The sequence below is a fragment of the Rutilus rutilus genome, assembly GCF_951802725.1.
Source record: "Rutilus rutilus genome assembly, chromosome: 21".
Lineage (NCBI taxonomy): Eukaryota > Metazoa > Chordata > Actinopteri > Cypriniformes > Leuciscidae > Rutilus > Rutilus rutilus.
Genome location: NC_140226.1, coordinates 3,914,902 through 3,935,668, shown reverse-complemented (window position 1 = coordinate 3,935,668; position 20,767 = coordinate 3,914,902). Strand labels below are relative to the sequence as shown.

The 20,767-nt window shown below is 37.5% G+C and overlaps 2 protein-coding genes across 9 annotated transcripts in view; both read right to left on the bottom strand.

Moving 5' to 3' along the window:
• The window catches only part of fermt2 (FERM domain containing kindlin 2), a 72,935-nt gene extending 61,205 nt beyond the window's left edge, over positions 1-11,730 (bottom strand). For all 4 annotated transcript variants that reach the window (XM_084392913.1, XM_084392914.1, XM_084392915.1 and 1 more), the window contains exons 1-2: positions 11,419-11,730; positions 9,712-9,869 (exon numbers count right to left, since the gene is read on the bottom strand). In XM_084392913.1, the coding sequence (XP_084249039.1) occupies positions 9,712-9,868 (157 nt within the window). In that variant the 5' untranslated portion in view covers position 9,869; positions 11,419-11,730. The remainder of the gene's footprint in view (positions 1-9,711; positions 9,870-11,418) is intronic.
• A 3,488-nt stretch (positions 11,731-15,218) lies between these two features.
• ddhd1a (DDHD domain containing 1a) overlaps positions 15,219-20,767 on the bottom strand; it is a 35,551-nt gene continuing 30,002 nt past the window's right edge. For all 5 annotated transcript variants that reach the window (XM_084392435.1, XM_084392436.1, XM_084392439.1 and 2 more), the window contains 2 exons: positions 18,623-18,796; positions 15,219-16,564 (listed from right to left, as the gene is read on the bottom strand). In XM_084392435.1, coding sequence (XP_084248561.1) covers positions 16,401-16,564; positions 18,623-18,796 — 338 coding nt within the window. In that variant the 3' untranslated portion in view covers positions 15,219-16,400. The remainder of the gene's footprint in view (positions 16,565-18,622; positions 18,797-20,767) is intronic.

Below are 20,767 nucleotides of genomic sequence, written 5' to 3'. Positions count from 1 at the left end.
TGAGAATGCAGAAACTGCGTTGCAATGATAAGATCTTCATTCATGCGATCAACAGGCTGTCATCTGCTCAATGCTCATCACGGCAACCTTTTATGTGATGGGAATAGATCTAAATACTTAAACTTCTCACGATTCGTTAATCCCGATAGCTGTAATAGTAAAAACGTATAATAGCTGTAATAGTAAAAGTTTTCGAGAGAGTTCCACATGTAATGCTAGCTATTTGATATGCAAACATGTCAGCCAATCACAGCAGTGGGCGTTTACACTGAAGTCTCACAGCAGACACGCCCCTTCAAACAGAGTGTTCAAATCAGAGGCTAAAATCAGTTGTGGAAAAATGCCTTTTATTCCTAAATTATGACAATTTTTGATCTAAAAAACATACTAACATTATAAGGCCACCCCAGGAAACATTATAAAATAATAAAATAATCCATGTCATAGGACCTTTAATGTTGTTTATATGTCTATGTGGTGTTTTTAATATGCTTTTAAGACAAAGCATGTGTAAATTCATAAGTCGACACCATTGCTGAGTATTTTCTCCTTAAAACTGCAGTGAACCAAAGACAGTCTCAAAAAATACGGTTTGAAATTGCTGGTGTTTCTGACGTCACAAACTACCTTGTAACCAATCAGATCAACGTGTGATCGTCAACGAGTGGATCTCTGAGCTGAGCGAGTGAGTGGAGGCGGGGCTCATTTGCATATTCATAGAACCGCGTATACTAAATGAGGCAAGGGTGTCGAGTTATATTCAAGATATTTTAAGGCATGAAGAATATTTTTCAAGGAAAAAACTTTCAAAAATGTCATTTTGCTGATCAAAGATGAGCTTTAAGGGATAAAATGATTGACTACAGGGGGACTTTAAGACGACAACCTTTTAGTTACTGGAAAAGTAAAACTATGCTATTCCAAACTGAATTTCGGTCATCAATTGATGCTCTCTGAATAATAATAAACGTCTGAAAAAAGACTTAATGGCTTTGTCATAAATGACTGATGCTTTTTAAATCAAGTGTGAAAACAATGAAAGAATCTGTGAGCAGCAGCAGAAAATACCAGGATGACGGCAACATCCCGGGAACGAGCCAAACGTTCGAAGTCATTTCCTGTTTGCTGAAAGCCCCCCCCCCCCACCACCACCACCACCACCACCACCACCCACGTCATAAACTGGGCTCGACATGCATGTGCAACCCCACCTAAAGCCATAGTGGAGAATCTCTATCATCGTTTTCCCCGTTACAGTTCCTCTACAGTTCATGACTAACCAAACGCTTGGAACAACTGAGGCATTGGTCGAGAGGACTCAGATAAAAGTCCTGTCTCAATGATGTCATTTTGAGCTCGCTTACTTTTTAGGGTTTCCGTTTCACATTCTAATAATATACGTGCTCCCTTCGCCAGTATTAGTGGAGGAGTGTGTGTGTGTGTGTGTGTGTGTGTGTGTGTGTGTGTGTGTGTGTGTGTGTGTGTTTCTTCACTGCCTTAAGAGGGCAGGGTTTCTTTTGGCCAGCACTCACACTATGACACACTGCAGATTCTTACTCTATTATAGACTCTCAGCATTTGCCACATAGTCTGAACAAAATGTGCCCTGCTTCATTTAAGATGTCTCCACTTACTCTTAAGAAATATTATGATTTAAACAGCACTGCGAAGGGAAAACTAATGAAGGCCCTGCCTCTTGAGGAGGGGATGGTACTATATTCAGTCTCTGAAACATGACTTGTCGGTTTGTATGATGGAGAGACGGCCGACCAAAAATATCATTTTCAAAATCAATTGCAGATGGGTCGTCTGAACGTCTGGACGCGTCACACAGCCTGTGAAAGCAGTGTGTATGTGCTGTAGTAAACTACAAAACGCTGGTGATTCTGGTGGGTAAAATATTGCGCTTCTGCATAGAAAAAAACGCTAGAATATAAAGTAAAAAATTCCTTTAATAACATGCTTATCAGGAATGGGCCATTGAGATTACAAATTTGACAGTCAAGAAATGCAATTGTGTGTAAAAACAGATTTAGTGCTTTAGAAACATGTGATATCAACCCTCTTTTATCAGAGTATAATATTATAGAAATGAAAACTAGAGATGCACAGATACTAAATTCAGAATGATATCTGCAGATCCCGATAGTTGGATGAAAAACTCTCACTATACAGGGAACCCTCTCATTTGGTACACTATAATAGTACAGGTTAAAAGTAACAACAGAGGTATTATATTCAACTTATTCATGTCAATCAGATGTAATATTTACACTCAAATAAAAACTCAGTTTTAAGCACATTCGGTAGTTTTCATAAACACTTCATGGCAAATTTATTCAAACATACATATATAATTAACAGTGAATAAGCTCTTCTCTAATGTTTTTATAGATATCTAACGACCTGTGAAGACTGGTTAACTTTCCTGAGGTAAATGCAACGGTAGGCTAATTAATATTGTTTAAAAAGCTGTTTTATTGACGTCAATCCGCGGATGAAACACTGATCGAGTGATTAAATGAGGCCAATACGGATTTCGGTAAGTTGGACTGTATCTTTCAACATACCTTCTGATGTTCATGCATCTTTTTTGAGACGTAATTTGTATTAAAGTAGAATAAAAGACTTGCGCTACAGCACGTCACATTTAAGAGCGTCAAAACGCCATTTATTGTTTGAATTTGGTGATAAAATGGACATAATTGGAAAGCTAAGACTTTGTTTCTTATCAGAAGTAACATAGCTATTTGTGATTATTGGATGGGAGGCGCTACAAATGATGATTGGTGTAGGAAATCGCAGATCTGGCAACCCTGGCTTGAACTACGTGATTCATAGTCAAATAAAGCCTGCATTTCAACGCTATTTTTGAACTGTTAAAGCATTATTGTTGCATTACCTTGCCCTAAATTCAACCCCAGAGAGATTTTCCTCACACACAGTATGATTTGCAGTCTGACACGTTTCTCCGCACCCTTTTGATTGACAGGATATAATCGGCCCTGATCATCTGCTGTTTTTAAACAATCTGCCGATGGCCGATAGAGAAAATAATAGCTTTTATCAGCCGATAATATATTGGTGCATCTCTAATAAAAACTGTAATAGTACTTTATTAGAACTACCTAAAACCTCAGCATTAAACACACCGTCTTCAATATAAAAAGCTACAATAAGAAATCAACTGTCACCCAGGTCTCAGTCTCCTACACTTGACTTCTTTACGTTTCTTTTCTGAAGCACAAGTTGAGTCAAAATAAAGAAGTGCAGCAGGACCAATCCCAGCCAAATCAAGTACACTTCAAAGTGAGGGACATACTGTTCCTCTGAACTGGCAAATAAAGCCATCAAGGCCCCGGATCATTAATTATTAAATAGAATCTGCTGAAATGCTGTTTCAGGAAATGAGCACTGTAATCAATGAGAGAGTGCTTTCCTGGCATTCACATTTATTCTATTACAACATCAAAAACCTTTCGATGTACAGGACAGAGAAGAGATGAACATGGGCGACTATACTGAGGGTGTTGAAGGGTGGGGAACGAACTTTTGAATTGGCTGGATCAGGAGAGCAAATGTTGAAATGAAGTGTTATTTTATGCGTTTTTGAGTGAAGACCTGTTAATGTTTAATGTTCAGTAATGTTTGACATTTGAAAGAGTTTCTTTTAATGTTGAAGTTTTTATGGTTAGGTTGTAGATGGCTGTGATATCCAATGAGCAATAGTTTTGCTAATGCAAGTGCAGTAAAAATATCTTTCTGCTTGTGCTCTTACTAGTTACAGACGGTCTTTTAATTGTACAACATAACTGAATGTCAAATGCAAACTTTAAAAAAATCTTAAACATATTTTATTCCAACTTGCCAAGGCAACATTTCTCATTTTCATTTAGTTAAATTGATGGACTAAAATAACTAAAACTAACACAAATTAATAAAAAATAAACGATATAGACAACAGAAACTTAAAAAAGACAAAAACACAACTAAATACCTAAACCTTTATCCAAAATTCAAATAAAACCTCAACGATACTAAAATGACACTGACATGGACTTTTCTTGCATTAAATTTTATGCAATTTTCAGGTACAAGTCAATGCAAAGACTTTTTACTCTGAAAAGGGGTTGGGGCTTTTAATTTTGAACACTCAAAATGCACCAAATTGATGTATTTAAAGTCCCCCTGTGGTGAAAATCCGGCTTTCAATGTTGTTTATGTGTCTATGTGGTGTTTTTAATATGCTTTAAGACAAACCATGTGTAAATTCATTAGTCGACACCATTGCTGAGTATTTTCTCTATTGAAACAAAGACAGTCTCAAAAACACGCTTTGAAATCGCTGGTGTTCCTGTCAAAGTAAAGTGAACCTGTTGCACTTTTCCTTTTCTTAACTCATGTTTTAAATGAACATGAAACTTGTAATGCATTCAAACTAGGGGTGTAACAATATATCGTGTCACAATATATCACAATGCAAAAATACAACAATACGTATCGTGGATAGTTCACCCAAAATGAAAATTAGTGTGTGAGAAAAATGTTTAAGTTTACAGAGTTTTAGTGTGAGCACTACATTAAACTAGGGCTGTAATCTCCCAGTCGATTAGTCGATTATTTGGTCGATACGTTCTGGCTCGACCAAAATTCAGATTGGTCGATTTTTTGCCGCATTCATTTCATTAGTTTTGTCGCGTTCATTTAATCAGTTTTGCCCATAGACTGTAAAAAAAAATTGGTTTTGCTGCGTTCATTTCATCAGGTGGAAAGCACTAATTGCTAATGGGGGTGTTTTCAGAGCACCCCTGTTTCACAGGTAACAGTCTGTCTTCAGAACACCCCCCTTGTTTTCACTTCTTTTGGATTAGCCCAACCCACTGGAGAAGAGAGACAGATTGAAGAAAGTAGGCGACTAGAAGGTTTGCTGAATATTATTACTTGATCTGGTTTGTTTAATAAATATTATTTTTTATTAAAGTGCCTTTTGTGTTTAAGATTAAAAGCTTTAAGTTAATAGTCTATTCATGTCTCAGCCGCGAAGCTGAGCTCCTATGCATGTTCGCGAGCTGCACAGAGTGGCTGAAATTATAGTGTCTGTCAGTTATTATAATACATATGACAAAAACAATTGTCTAAATTATGTTACATATTCCTCAAAAGTTCTTGTGATGATATCACTAGATGACAACATGGTACTATTTTCGGGAAATCACAGGCTATGATATTGCGCAGGTGCACGTGATGCAACGCTGTCAGAGCCGACAGACTCGTGTGTCAGACTCATTTCAGTGCAAAATAATTACGTCAAAAACGATTTAATACTGCAAATAGCCAACTAGTTTTTTATGTTTATTTATAATTCATTTAGGCAGGCAACAAGGCGCACAGTGCGCAGCTAATTAATTTAAAGTTTTTTTTTTTTTTACCTAACGTCATTTTTAGTCGAAAATTTCAGGACTTTAGTCGACCAAGATTTTCTTTGGTTGATTACAGCCCTACATTAAACTGCTATAATGTTGAATATAATGTATAATAAAGCAATGGGAGAATATTTGTGGGTCCTGATGATGCCAAATGTCTGATGTTACCAGTAAAAAGTGTCCTACATTATTTTAAATATATCTAGTCAGTGACAGATCAAGCATATTCATCTACAATAATTCTGTATTTTCAGCTTCAGAATCATGAATATTGTTATTCTGGTGTCTCTATTGTCCTGTGCTTTGGATTACCAGCACCAAGTCACCTTGTTAACGTTTTCCCATATGTCTTGGGAGTATCGCAATAATATCGTATCATGAGTTCAGTATGGTGATATGTACTGAATCGTGACATGAGGTCATCGTTACACCCCTAATCATACACATCAGTTCCAAAGTGTAGTGAAGACCAAACAACACACTTCATTTCAGCACACTATAATTGAACACTCTAAAAATGCTGGGTTGTTTTAACCCATGTTTGGGTCAAATATGGACAAACCCAACCCAAATTTTTTTGAACCCAACGGTTGGGTTTGTCATTATTTGACCCAAACATGGGTTAAAACAACCCAGCATTTTTTAGAGTGTAAATGAAGGACGTGCAGGAAAGGCATATCATGTCATGGGTAGAATGGATTTCATGAAACATAAACGCCAGAGGCCTAAGGCATCTTTGTCTTCTTAAAGCAGGACAGACTGGTCGAGCTTACAGTTATCTTACAAGGACAAAATAAAAGTCACAAAGAAGAGTCATTCGACCCCTTTCCTCCAATCACAGAGATCATGAAAACATGTGACGACAGTCATTTGAGAACAATTTAGAGGCGTCTGGTCTTTAATATGCACCAATGTCACAGCAGGATGAAGGGAAAGATCAGTGGCAAACAGCTCGAGAGAAAAACAAACAACACATTTTAAACTGCAAGAGTCTTATTCAGTCATGCAAGACACAGACACAGCTTCTTCATTTTCAAAAACGCTGTTTGAAAGCTGGTCGGACCGACACAACAACAAGCGTGTAGCCAATCAGCATTAGGGGGGCGTATGAGGAGAGAGAACGAGCAAGAGGGAGATCTGAAGAAAGACTGTAGAAAGAGAGTTGGCTGAGAGACATTACAAACGAGAAAAGCTCATAAGAATTAACTATTTAAAATATTAACAATGTTCAGCAACGACTTTGAGAAATAACATTGTTATATTAATTGTTTAATTGGTAAAAGGTCGCGATCTCCATTCAAACACCCCGGGAATCTTATTCCCAAATGACAACGATTCGTCTCGGTCTGTTAAACCTTTGACGAGTACGATCACGGAGATCATTCAGATCTGCGTTCTGATCCAGAGAGGGCCGATGTCATGTATAGGCTAGATCTAGGTCTTTTCAACCTCACAGTGTCGTTATTTTAGTCTGACAAATATTCATAATATCATAGAAGAACTGGGATGAAAGTGTATAGTTCGGATATAAACACTGATGCCTACGGAAGCGATCAAAATAGAGGAAATTACCTCAAATAACTTGGCACTTCAAATAAAGATTGGATCAGTTACATCGTTACACCAGTAGGTGGCGACAAGTGACCTATTTGTCATTGAGTCATTCATTCAAGAGATTCATTCAAACCATAGAGTAATAATTAATGAAACAATGAAGGAAGAACTGTGATCTCTGTTTTGAAACAAAAAAAATCATGGTTCTCAATTTATCCAGAAATGAAATGATAGATTCCACAATATGTCAAAACAGCATATTTTTATTTGGCACACCAAGAGCACAAAGCATCCAAGAACTCACTGCACTGCTGATCTGTTTAACCCTGTACAGCATGACCTTAACTCGGTTTCACACACTTAAGCTAGTCCCAGACTAAAACGCGTGTTTGCGTTGTTTAAACTGAAAGCATATAATATGTCTTAGAAAGATGATATTCAAGTGAGATTCAAAGATCTGTAGTTTTAAAACATAAAATGCAATGCAATACAATGATGATGATTGAGAGACCTTCCTCAAAAGCCTGATGATCATATCTGATATGCATGATTTTTCTATAAAATCATGTCCGGATAATCAAGTAAACCTGCTTCAGTCCAGTAAGCGTTCCTGTTGAAATATCACTAACAATGTAAAAGTTCATCAGCAAACCAGTGCAGATTTGACAGCAATAAGACAGGTGAAGCTCGAGCTGAAGGAGGACGTTTGTTCAATTATACTAAAAGACTTTTACTTTATAAAAGAGTCTAAACTATCAGTCAGAGACAGAAGGACTGTATTAGATAGTGTGCAAACGCAAAGTTTTGTTGATCATTTACAGGCCTCAAAAATGACAGATGTAGGGTTAATGAGCCAACACACAACATTTCTCATCACCAAAACACAGTAACGAAGCACAAACAAGAACAACAACAACATTTCTGTTAAGCAGGTATGTTCAAGCAGCATGTTTGGGTCATGAGAAGTTTCTCTGAGGGTTAATAGCTAACATGTGCTCTAAACTAGCTCAACCACCACACATTCCTGGAGAGTTTACAGGGTTAATGCATGAGCATCATGGGTAACCGGTCCATAATGACCACGGCTAGATGAGTTTTCTCACACGTTTACCCTCTTTTTTTTTTAAAGATCTTTGGTCAAAGATGAAGGCAGAGCCACAGGAGGTCTTGGTGTGCCTCAATCACCAGCAAAGAGGAAAACAACAGATGCCACAGCTGATGGTTTACAGCAACACTTTTCAGACACTATAAAGTGTCAAGCATTCAAGGAGTTCACAAACACACCGAACATCCCGGCAACACATGCGGAGAATCCAGAAAAATGTACGTGTGCTAATAACGCAACGGCTCCACAAAGGGAGGATCAGTAGGACATGTGTTCTTCATCTTCGTCTTCATGGAGTGGGAAGAGCACGGAAAACAAAGGCTGTTTTGTTCTATAGCTCCTAACAACAAGGATGAACTGCAGGGAAATTGTCAGGAAGCAAATTATGCCGCATTTAGCCCTAATATCATTCCAAACTTTTGTTTTCCGACCAAAAATAGATATCACACTCAACAAGTCCATTTAATAAAGCAAGAGAATAAGGGTTTATTTCATTAAACGATGACGCATCTATAGAACGTGATGTCCGATATAAAACTTGATTTATGAATTCTACCGGTGGATTCTGATTGGCTTTCAATGTAAATCGCTCATAAGTTGGGAAGAAATCGTTCTGAATCCTCATTCTATTCTCATACGCTCTTAAAATTAAGCTTTCAAAACCTTTTTTTTTTTTTTTGCAGTGATGCCATAGACCATCTCATTTATCAAAGAATAGGCCTATCTTTATTATCTTTCCAATTCTAAAAAAGGTAAATAGATAAATAAACTAATAAAACAAAATGGTACAAATAAAGAGCAGCACATGCAATGACTGTGGTAACTTGAACCATTGAAAGGATATTATAACAAAGATATTTCTGTTTTTTTCTCCCATGATGAATATATGAATATGATTGACCTGAAGAATAAAAACCACTGTCATATACGTGGATGTTTTTGAGCAATATCACGATCATAGCCATGCAAAATGGCTCCAGCATCAATACTGTGTCAAAAGATTGTTTTATCAATAATATTAAGCAATAATTTCACATGTCTTTTAATAATCCAAGCACTTTTCCAAGTGCCATTTCATAAATATGGCTGTTTTCAAAGGTTTTCCAGGACTTCAATTTCAAAAAGTCAAATTCAAGCACTTTGAGTCTTTATGAAGCACAAAATAACCATTTTAATAATCTAAAAGAACATTTTTCCTCTATAAAGAACCTTATACAAATTCCACGAATGTTGAAGGCTCTTCATGCAACCGTCAATGCCAATAAAGAGCCTTTATTTGCAAGAGTGTAGAATTAGTGCGATTATTCAACCGAACCACCACCGAAAACGCATGGTTGATGATAATGACCACGTTTGCTTATTATGGCTCAGTTATCAGCCAATGCCGAGAGTTTTAAAACGAACAAATATCAGCTAATTAAGCAGTCTGGTTGGAATATGTCAGACAATTATTACAAATAATGAGAGAATACCTGCACAGTGAATCACATTAAACGTTACGCTTGGATGTGTGGATGCAGTGTGTGATGAATTACAGCTGAATCACTGAATAATCATGTAAACCGCAGTTGGCATGAGCATCACTCGGCTCAGCAAACTCAAGCGAAGGGTGTGAGACCGTGGACGTACCAAGTTTCTCCACGAGTTTGAGCATCACCCCGCCGATGTGGATCTCCCCGGTGACTCTGAGAGACACGTCCCTGTTGAGGTCCGTCACGTTCATCTTCAGTTCCCAGGTCCCGTCTGCGTAGCAGCCGTCCGGCATCCGGATCCCGTCCAACGCCATCCTTTAAAAACAGCCGAAACATCACAAACATGAGGATCTGAAGTCTGGGAACTCCAGCAACAAGTGTCCAGCCGGTCAAAAGAAAGCAAAGCTCTTGAGAGTGAGACACAGATCTCAATAGCTAGTGAGCTGCCCACTTAGACAACGTGTTTGGACATTATAGAGAGCTTGTGATGTTCGGATCTTGAACGAACCGTTCTTTTGAGTCGGTTGAACCCGGTTCATATGAAGTAACCGGTCGAGACGGTTCATTAATCAAACTGTTAGAAAATAAATGTGTCGTGCCATCATTACTTGATGACGTAAGGAACCGATGAATCGGTTTATGAACATTGAAACAAATCACTAATGACAGCACATTACATTTTGAGTTAAAGGGTTAGTTCCTCAACCTCATGTTGTTCCAAACCCGTAAGACTTGCGTTCATCTTCTAAACACAAATGATCTTTTTAATGAAATATGAGAGCTTTTTGTCACTCCATTGGCAGTCTACGCAACTACCACTTAAAAAAACCCATAATTTACCACTTTATTTACACATATTAATCTCCAACGCGCATTTGTTGTGTTGATGCGAGAACAAACGTTGCTGTGTAAAGGTGCATTGGAGATTCACATTTTTAAATAAAGTGGTAAATTATGTTTGTTTGTTTTTTGCGCAAACGAAGCACTCGTGTCCATATATAAAATTTCGGTTAAACCACTGGAGTCACATGGATGACTTTAATGATGTCTGTGGCTTGACAGTGGTAGTTGCGTAGGCTGTCAATGGAGGGAGGGACAGAAATCTCTTAAGATTTCATTAAAAAAGATCTTCTTTTGTGTTTAGAAGATGAAGGAAAGTCTTACGGGTTTTGAACGACATGAGGGTGAGGAATTAATGACTGAATTTTCATTTTAGGGTGAACTATCCCTTTAATGCCAATGTGCACAGATAAAATAATACTTCATCAATGATAAAATGTGTAAATAAACAATAAATACATTTAATTAAAAGCTCTTTAGGCATGTCAAGTGGATAAGGGTATTAGAATTACTGTATATTAAATTATTATTTAATTTTTGCTATACATTGTAATGTTTGTCAAGTTTAAACTGAATGGAATTGCTATTATTTCTAGAAGCCTGTTGTGTGAACTAAACGCAGTAGCTGAATCATACCAGCCGCCTAATTTAATAAACTACAACAAAATATCATACTGGAGGTTTTGATGGGTTTTAAATTCAGATTTAACGCTAAATATGATATTAAACCTGTAGCTCGTGCGACTAACGGTCATTCTCTGAGCTATAGGGCTCGGATGACGTCAGCAGCCCCGCTCCAAATGCCAACTAAATAAAGACAGCCAGGTCAATGAGAGAAAACACACACAAACGACCACTAAAGTTAGTTTAACTCGCTTTTTTGGTCGGATATGAGAGTACGCAACACAAAGCAAAGTAACACGTAGGGTTTGAGCAGGGAAACAGTGAGATTTGTATCCAGAGTTGTGGAGTAGCTACGCCAGACAAATCCCGAGAGGAGCGAGAAATCATAGCGTTCACTAACCTTCACAAATACGCCGAAACAAATCCACAAAACACCGCTTCACTTCCCAGAACTTCAACAGTCTGCGCGTTTTCTTTCCTTCGACCGCGTATTTAATCCTATCATGAGGAAGGTTCCCGAAAAAGAAGAAAATCGCCGAAGTCCAGCGACGAGCTCCTGGAGGGGTTTGCGTTAATGGAGTCCAGCGGCCGCTCTCTCTCTCTCTCTCTCTCTCTCTCTCTCTCTCTCTCTCTCTCTCTCTCTCTCTCACACACACACACACACACACACTCACTCACTCTCTCTCTCTCTCTCTCTCTCTCTCTCTCTCTCCTCCAGCCCGCCCTCGGATAACGTCACTCATTCGCTCGCCATTCACTTCTACATGATAAATAACATGTTTCTTGTGGATACTAATGGAGCGTCAGTTTTTTATTTATTTATTTATATTAATAATAAGTTCATTAAAAATTGACAAAACCATTTGTTTATTTTTATTTGTGACTGTTTTATAATGCGCAATTATATCGTTGAGAACATTACCCCAACGAATTTTGGCTAATATGACAAGGTTATTATTATGAACAAACGTTCTTCCAGTAACGTTAATATAACGTCCGTTCAAAGTTAGCTAGTCTTTAATAATGTTCTCAAAACGTTAACATACATTTTTTATTTAGCCTATAGGCTATTCGTTCGTGGAACGTTTTCGTAAATTAATGGGAATGTTAGCAAAACGTTCTTTGAACATATTTTTGCTGTAGCTGCAGATTATTATTCCTGTATTCATATTGGTTTTAATTTGGCCATAAAAAAAAAAATCATCTTTAAGCACTAAAAAAATAAAAAAATAAATGCAAATGAAAGTGGAAACCTACTGATATCTTGTTTCCCATCATCGTTCACTTTCTCATAGATAGGTCTATTTCTAATGAATATTGACTTCAGTTCACTTTTCTTTGAAAGCCCGACCAATTATCCGTTCTGAATGGGTTAATTGTGTTAAACGATTGCGATCACGCCGATAACAATCAGTTAACAGTAGCCTAATAAACTACACAATTGTCGAATTAGTGATTCACAGCTTTTCTATGGGAGTGAATCCAGGAGTTAACAGGCCATCTGGAATATTACTACACTACTGGAGTAGGAACTGCCTTTTATGGGAATAAAATGTGGTTATAGATACCTATGGTTGACTAGAACTGCTTTAAATTTACACTGAATCTATCTATCTATCTATCTATCTATCTATCTATCTATCTATCTATCTATCTATCTATCTATCTATCTATCTATCTATCTATCTATCTATCTATCTATCTATCTGTCTGTCTGTCATCTATCTGTCTGTCTGTCTGTCTGTCTGTCTATCTGTCTGTCTATCATCTATCTGTCTGTCTGTCTATCTATCTGTCTGTCTGTCATCTATCTGTCTGTCTGTCTGTCTATCTGTCTGTCATCTATCTATCTGTCTGTCTGTCTATCTATCTATCTGTCTGTCTGTCTGTCTATCTATCATCTATCTGTCTATCTATCTATCTGTCTATCTATCATCTATCTGTCTGTCTGTCTGTCTATCTATCTATCTATCTGTCTGTCTGTCTATCTATCATCTATCTGTCTGTCTGTCTGTCTATCTATCTATCTATCTGTCTGTCTGTCTATCTATCTATCATCTATCTGTCTGTCTGTCTATCTATCATCTATCTATCTATCTGTCTGTCTGTCTATCTATCATCTATCTGTCTATCTATCTGTCTGTCTGTCTATCTATCATCTATCCATCTATCTATCTGTCTGTCTGTCTATCTATCATCTATCTGTCTGTCTGTCTATCTGTCTGTCTGTCTATCTATCATCTATCTGTCTGTCTATCTGTCTGTCTGTCTGTCTATCTATCATCTATCTGTCTGTCTATCTATCTGTCTGTCTGTCTGTCTATCTATCATCTATCTGTCTGTCTATCTATCTATCTATCTGTCTGTCTGTCTGTCTGTCTGTCTATCTATCTATCTATCTATCTGTGCTCATTCTGTTTGATTCAGGTTTGCTAGATCTAAAAGATTTAGTTATAGTTTTTCCCTGCATGAACTGAAGTAACTTGTGATGGAATTAAGTTTTTTTTTAAGCTAATACTTTTCAAATGTAAAAATAAATGAATAAAAAATAAGGATATAATCCAATATTTCCAGTCCGGCTCAGATGCGAATCGTCTGCATGAAGGAATGTGTGCCTGAGCCGTGGATCTGCATCAGAAGAATGTATAATGTGCCTCCTCTGTTCTGCCATTGCCTTTTTAGGCTGTGTTTTAATTAGCGTCTAAACAGAGGCAGAGCAGGGAAATGAGGAGCTGTGTGTGTGTGTGTGTGTGTGTGTGTGTGTGTGAGTGTGAGCAGTGATGACGAGAACTTACTTAATGTGACTCTGAAACTGTAGAATTGTTCCTGAAAAGTGATTCTCTTATATTGTTCAGAAGAAGGTTGTTGATCAGCTCATAATCACTGCAGTGCTGGCTCCTCTTAATGTGTGAAATAAAAAAAATTCTATTTGGCCAATAGGACGTAACAAAGATTGTATCTAAAGACATTAAAAGAACAATATAGACCCATTTACTCACTCTAAACGTATGCAAAGTGAATGCAAATCTACTGTAAAAGGAGTTGCACTGAAACAAGGATGTGTTGCTGGAGAATAATAACCGCTGCCATCTAGTGGCCAACTCCCAACAACAGCTGAACGACTGCAGACATGACGATTACACACGAACTACATCATCTGTGCAGTGAACGGGTTTCAACAACTCTATATATATATTTATTTGAGCACTGAAAAGAGCAGCAAAGTTCAAACAAAGAGCAATTAAATGTTGCGCCGCTGCTATGAACAAATACATGAATACACTTTGTAGCCAAAAACAGGTAAACTTAAGTTATTTATTTCTGTCTGACATGAGAAACACTTAAAACCAAACATGGAGAACGGCATTTATATATTTACAGGAAAACACAAAATTGCTCAGATGTCACTGATATAACGTTACACAGGTAACCACACTCAAACTCTCTCTCACACACACACACACGCACGCACACACACACACTCTCACTCTCTCTCTCACACACATACACACTCTCACACACACATACACACTCTCTCTCTCTCTCTCTCTCTCTCTCACACACACACAAACTCTCTCACACACACACACACACAAACTATGTCTCTCTCTCTCACACACACACACACACACACACACACAAACTGTCTCTCTCTCTCACACACACACAAACTCTCTCACACACACTCAAACTGTCTTTCTCTCACACACACACACACTCTCTTTCTCACACACACACAAACACTCTCACACACTCAAACTCTTTCTCTCTCACACAAACTCTCTCTCTCACACACACACACTCAAACTCTCTCTCTTTCTCTCTCTCACACAAACTCTCACACACACACGCTCTCTCACACGCAAACTCACTCTCTCTCACACTCAAACACTCTCTCTCTCACACACACACACACTCTCTCTCTCTCTCTCTCTCTCTCTCACACACTCAAACTCTCTTTCTCTCTCACACAAACTCTCTCTCTCACACACACACACTCAAACTCTCTCTCTTTCTCTCTCACACACACGCTCTCTCACACGCACTCTCTCTCTCTCACACACACTCTCTCTCACACTCAAACTCTCTCTCTCTCACACACACACTCTCTCTCTCTCACACTCAAACTCTCTTTCTCTCTCACACACACACACGCTCTCTCACACGCAAACTCTCTCTCTCTCTCTCACACACACACACACACACACACACGATTCCCAATCTGTAAGATGTTGATAAGACTTAGCTTTGTTTGTGTATAAACCTGTAAAACAGAAACAGAAAACGTGTGTAATCCGTCCATACACGAGTTATCGTTATTGATTTATGTAGACGTTCTCCTCTTAATCTTATATGCCACGCCTCCAATATCCCATGTTTGCACTGTACATTATGAATATTGTTTGCTCTTGTGTGAGTCACTCTGGATAAAACCATCAGCATTTCTCAGACTCAGTGATTCTTAAACTGCAGACAAATAACGTCCCAGATGTCACTTATAAATAACACACACAGTGCAGCCTACGAACATCCAGTGTGACACGCGCTCACAGGAGCATGTGATCAAGTTTATGATGGGAAACACACGTATAATGGGCACAAAAAGAAATAAACACAGATAACGTCAGCCATGATGGTCTCAGTCTCCAACATGTCTCTTCTTCTTGTCCTCCACATCTTGGACATTTCTGCAGTTAAAGTGCAGGAAGAGGAACATGTGACCTGTAGTGACTGAAGGTCAAACGCTTCAGAGGAACATCAAACTAGTCTTGAGCATCATGTTCTCCATGAGCCGGCTCCTACATTCTAACAGTGTTGTCGTTCGTGGCACATATAAACGCTAAAACACAGTACAAGTGAAGGTCCAGGTCAGAGGTCAGAGGTCAGAGGTCAAGTTTCGTCTCACTGAAGACTTCATAACCTGCTCACAAACACCTGGAATGATTTGGCTATAGAAACTGTGCCCAGCCATCCATAATCATCCATAATAATCACGTCAATAAAATAAATAAATAATATAGTTATGAGGGCACAAATGGAGAAACTCAAGTGTCCTTCTGCATAAAAATACAATGTGTTAACAATAAACATTTAGTTACGCATGTTATTGATTTCTCAAGTCAAAAGAAAAATATCTATAAAAAGTAGACATTTCCATAAGCGCCGGTCATTATTAGGGAGTTATGATGCGCCGCGGACTCAATAAAGACATTGATTTGACCCACACACGTTCTTTGGACTTACATTATGTAAAAAAAAATATTACAGTTTCTTAATAACGCGCTTTGCATAGTCCAGCCTGTGTCCGTACGGGAAAGGCTTCGGGAAGAGACTCAGAGGCACCAAGTGTTGTTTAAAGTGTTCGGGATGGACCGGACGGGGTCAGTCTTTGTTGTGTGTGTTCTGATGCCTGTACATGAAGGTCAGGAGGAACAGGGCCACATCGTGGGAGGTCCAGTAGGCCGTGTGTGAGGTCACAGCTGACCAATAGCGGCTCTCCACCAAACCCTCCCGAAGCTCAAAGTCCATGCGATGCTCCATCTCAACTGGGACACACACACACACACACACACACACACAACAAGCACAATCAGCAGCAGAAGGAGAGCCATTTCTAGGTGATGATCCTTCCCTTGCGGGTCAAAATGACCCCAAGCCATAAAATTATACTACTTTTTTTTTTTTTTTTTTAAACTTATATTTCATTTTGATAATATTTTTTCTATTTTGTAATGCAATTTTTTGGGAGAATTTTTTTTTTTTACCTTTAAATGACTAGATTGAATCAATCAATAAATAGTAATTTAAGCACATTCCTCACATTCTTTCAACTTAAATTCAAAATAACTCACAATTTCATGCCTAACCCTTTTAGTTCAGCTCTAAATATCTTACATTGGGTGTGTTTGCGACCTCTTGTGGAAAAAATAATAATATAACATGATATTTCATGCCTCTAGCCACTAGATGGCGTTATAGCTCTATATGGAGTGAATGAGCAGTTCCGCTGGGTCCTAAAGGCAGTTTACTTCAGTATGCATTCAGATACATGTATTCATTATAAAATAAAAATTTTGGTCAAGTTTGAGCATTTTTAGTTAGAATTTTGAGCATTATTAGGTTTTTCTATGTGTCCTGAAGCATTCCTCACATTCCATTCATTCCTAAGGGGGTCAAATTGACCCGCGAGCGAAGGATTTGTTACTTTTAAAAATTTCAACCACAAAACTCTCGAATCCATACAAAAAAAAAAAGAATAAAAAAAAAAAGATGTATTCATGGTTCAAGTGCGACAAAAGTCATGAGGTCTTGGACCCTCTGATGAACACTCAATTAAAAAAAAAATAGAAAAAATAAAAGGGTCACATTGAGCCGAGGGAAGGATGAGGGTTTAGGTCAAACACACACTGAGATTCAAAAGTTTGAATTGTTAAGTATAGTTTATACTAGTCATGGAAATGTATTTGTATGCTTATGCATAAATGTTACATTTTATTTCCCTTTTTTTTCTAATTGTTTAAAGGTTCTCAATCTTTTTTTCTTGTTATGTAACACTAAATTTGAGCCTCATATATATATATTATTTTTATATATTTTTTTATATAATATATATATTATTTTTCACAATGTTACTGTATTTACGATCAAAATAATGCCACCATAATAAAAAAAAATATATATATATATATATATATATATATATATATATATATATATATATATATATATATATATATATATATATATATATATATATATATATATATATATATATATTTTATTATTATAATAATAATTTTTTTATATATATATATATTTTTTTTATTATTATGGTGGCATTATTTTGATCGTAAATACAGTAACATTGTGAAAAATAATTAACATTTTAAAAAACGGAATATATGTGTGAATATATTGTGTATTAAATTAATTAACCACGATTCAATTTGTGATTTCAGAATGTTCAAGAACTGTGTTTAAAAAATAGTTATTAAGAGAGAAAAAAATATGTTTTTTTTGTGTGTGTTTTTACCATTTTAATTTAGATTATTAATTTAGAGTTGTGATTATATTTATATACACTGGTCAAAAGTTTGGAATAATTAAGATGTTTTATATATTTTTGAAAGAAGTCTCCTCTGCTCACCAAGGATGCATTTATTTGATCAAAAATACAGTAAAAACAGTGAAATATTATTACAAATTTAAAATGATCAGTTTTCTATGTGAATATACAGTAAAGTGTAATTTATTCCTGTGATCAAAGCTGTATTTTCAGCATCATTACTGCAGTCTTCAGTGTCACGTGATCCTTCAGAAATCACTCTAATATGATGATTTGATGATCAAGAAACATTTATGATTATTATCAGTGTACATTTTTGTGCAAAATTGTCCTCAGGATTCTGTGATTAATAGAAAGTTAGAATAACAGAATTTGTTTGAAAAATAAATGTTGTGTAACATTATTAATGCCATTACTGTCACTTTTTTTGATCACTTTAACGCATCCTTGCTGAAAGGAAGTATTGACTTCTTTCACACTACAGCTTGCTTCATCATGTCACCACATCAAACACACACACACCGCTGGCTGTACACACCTGCTGCATCGAATAAAGAGGAGGACGAGGATGGAGATATGGCTGAATATGAAAAAGTGCTTTGGCTGTCCTCACTGTCACACATCCCAGAATCCCCGGCTGACGGCAGGCTGGGCGAGCGAGAGAAGCGGGAGAACAAGATCCCGCCGATGCCCTTGCCGAGACTCGCAGCACCTGCACAAACACCAGGGTACAGATTAGCAGACAACACTGGGACTGTTACTGTGTGTGAACATCTGTGATCCAGTTACATGTTTTTCATTCTAAAATGTGCCATAATTCACAGTATCTCTCTTTTTTTTTTTGCTGCTGCTGCCTATAAAGTCCCCATGAACTCAAACTTGAATATATTTTTTTATGGAAAATTGCAGTATTTATAATAAATGATTTATCCATCCACATCATTTTTTCAAACGAATTCCTGTTCCTGGTAATCTTGAATCAGAATCAGTCCCTCTTGCAGCATCTCTTCTCTTCTCTGATGACGAGGGCGGGGCTATAACCTGTCACTCACATGAGATCAGCCAATAGCAAACCACAACCATCCAATCAGTTCCCCACAGACACAATCAAACCCCGCCCACATTTGTTCTTGTTCCAGAAGCGTTTCACTCGGATATACAGCAGAATAGGGAAGAAAAGACTTAACGCAACTTCTTTAAGACTTCTATGTAGATGCAGGAAAGCTGAATGTATGTGGCAGAAAACAAAGCTAGAAATAAATTACAACATTTTAGGTATTTCCCCAAGGTCCTTAAAGTAAATCCAGCTTTTAATGTTGTTTATATGTGTATGTGGTGTTTTTAATATGCTTTAAGACAAAGCATGTGTAAATTCATAAGTCGACACCATTGCTGAGTATTTCCTCCTTAAAACTGCAGTGAACCAAAGACAGTCTCAAAAACACGCTTTGAAATCGCTGGTGTTTCTGACGTCACAAACTACCTTGTAACCAATCAGATCAACGTGTGATCGTCAACCAGTGGATCTCTGAGCTGAGTGAGTGAGTGGAGGCGGGGCTCATTTGCATATGATAATTCGATCAAAGATGAGTTTTAAGGGATAAAATGATTGACTACAGGGGGACTTTAAACACTGGCGTTGTCAGACCTCATCTAAAAAAAAAGAGCAGTTTTGAACTATAGACCTATCACAAATCTCCCCGTCATTGCCAAGGTAATAGAGAAGGTTGTTTTCAATCAGATGAGCGACTCAAATGACTATTTGGACAACTTCCAGTCAGGTTTCTGAACACATCAGAGCACAGAGACAGCATTGAGTGAGATATAACATTATATTTGGCTAAATGCTGACGCTGGTAAAATGTCTGTGTTGGTATTACCAGATCTCAGTGCTGCATTTGATACTGTTGAGCACAACACACTCCTCAACAGACTGGGAAGGCCAGTATTCAGCTCATATTCAGAGGCAACCGTGTGAGCATAGGCAGTTATGAATCTGACTGGACTGCTTTGACACATCGAGTTAAACACGGTTCAGTCCCTGCGCCTCGACTCTTCAGTCTGTATATGCTCCCGCTAGGCCAAATAATTCAACACAACAATATTGCTCATCTCAGCTATGCAGAAGACACTAGGGCTGTAATCAACCAAAGAAAATCTTGGTCGACTGAGGTCCTGACATTTTCGACAAAAAATCGACTAAAAATTACGTTAGAAAAAAAAGGTTAAATTAATTAGCTGCGCACTGTGCACAGTACTTGGTAGCCTTGTTGTCCGCCTAAATGAATTATAAATAAACATAAAAAATGAATAGGCTATTTGCAGTATATTAAATCGTTTTTGACCTCACTGAAATGAGTCTGACACACGAGTCTGTCGGCTCTGACAGCGCTGCATCACGTGCACCTGCGCAATATCAGAGCCTGGATTTCCGAAAATAGTACTATGTTGTCAACTAGTGATATCATCACAAGAACTTTGGAGGAATATACAACATAATTTAGACAATTGTTTTTGTCATATGTATTATAATAACTTACGGACACTAACGTTATCATTTCAGCCGCTCTGTGGGGCTCAGCTTCGCGGCTGAGACACGAATAGACTATTAACTTTTAAAATAATGCTGCCACACTGCCGATGTCTTTGTTGACATGGTAGAAGAGGACTGACTGACTATGAA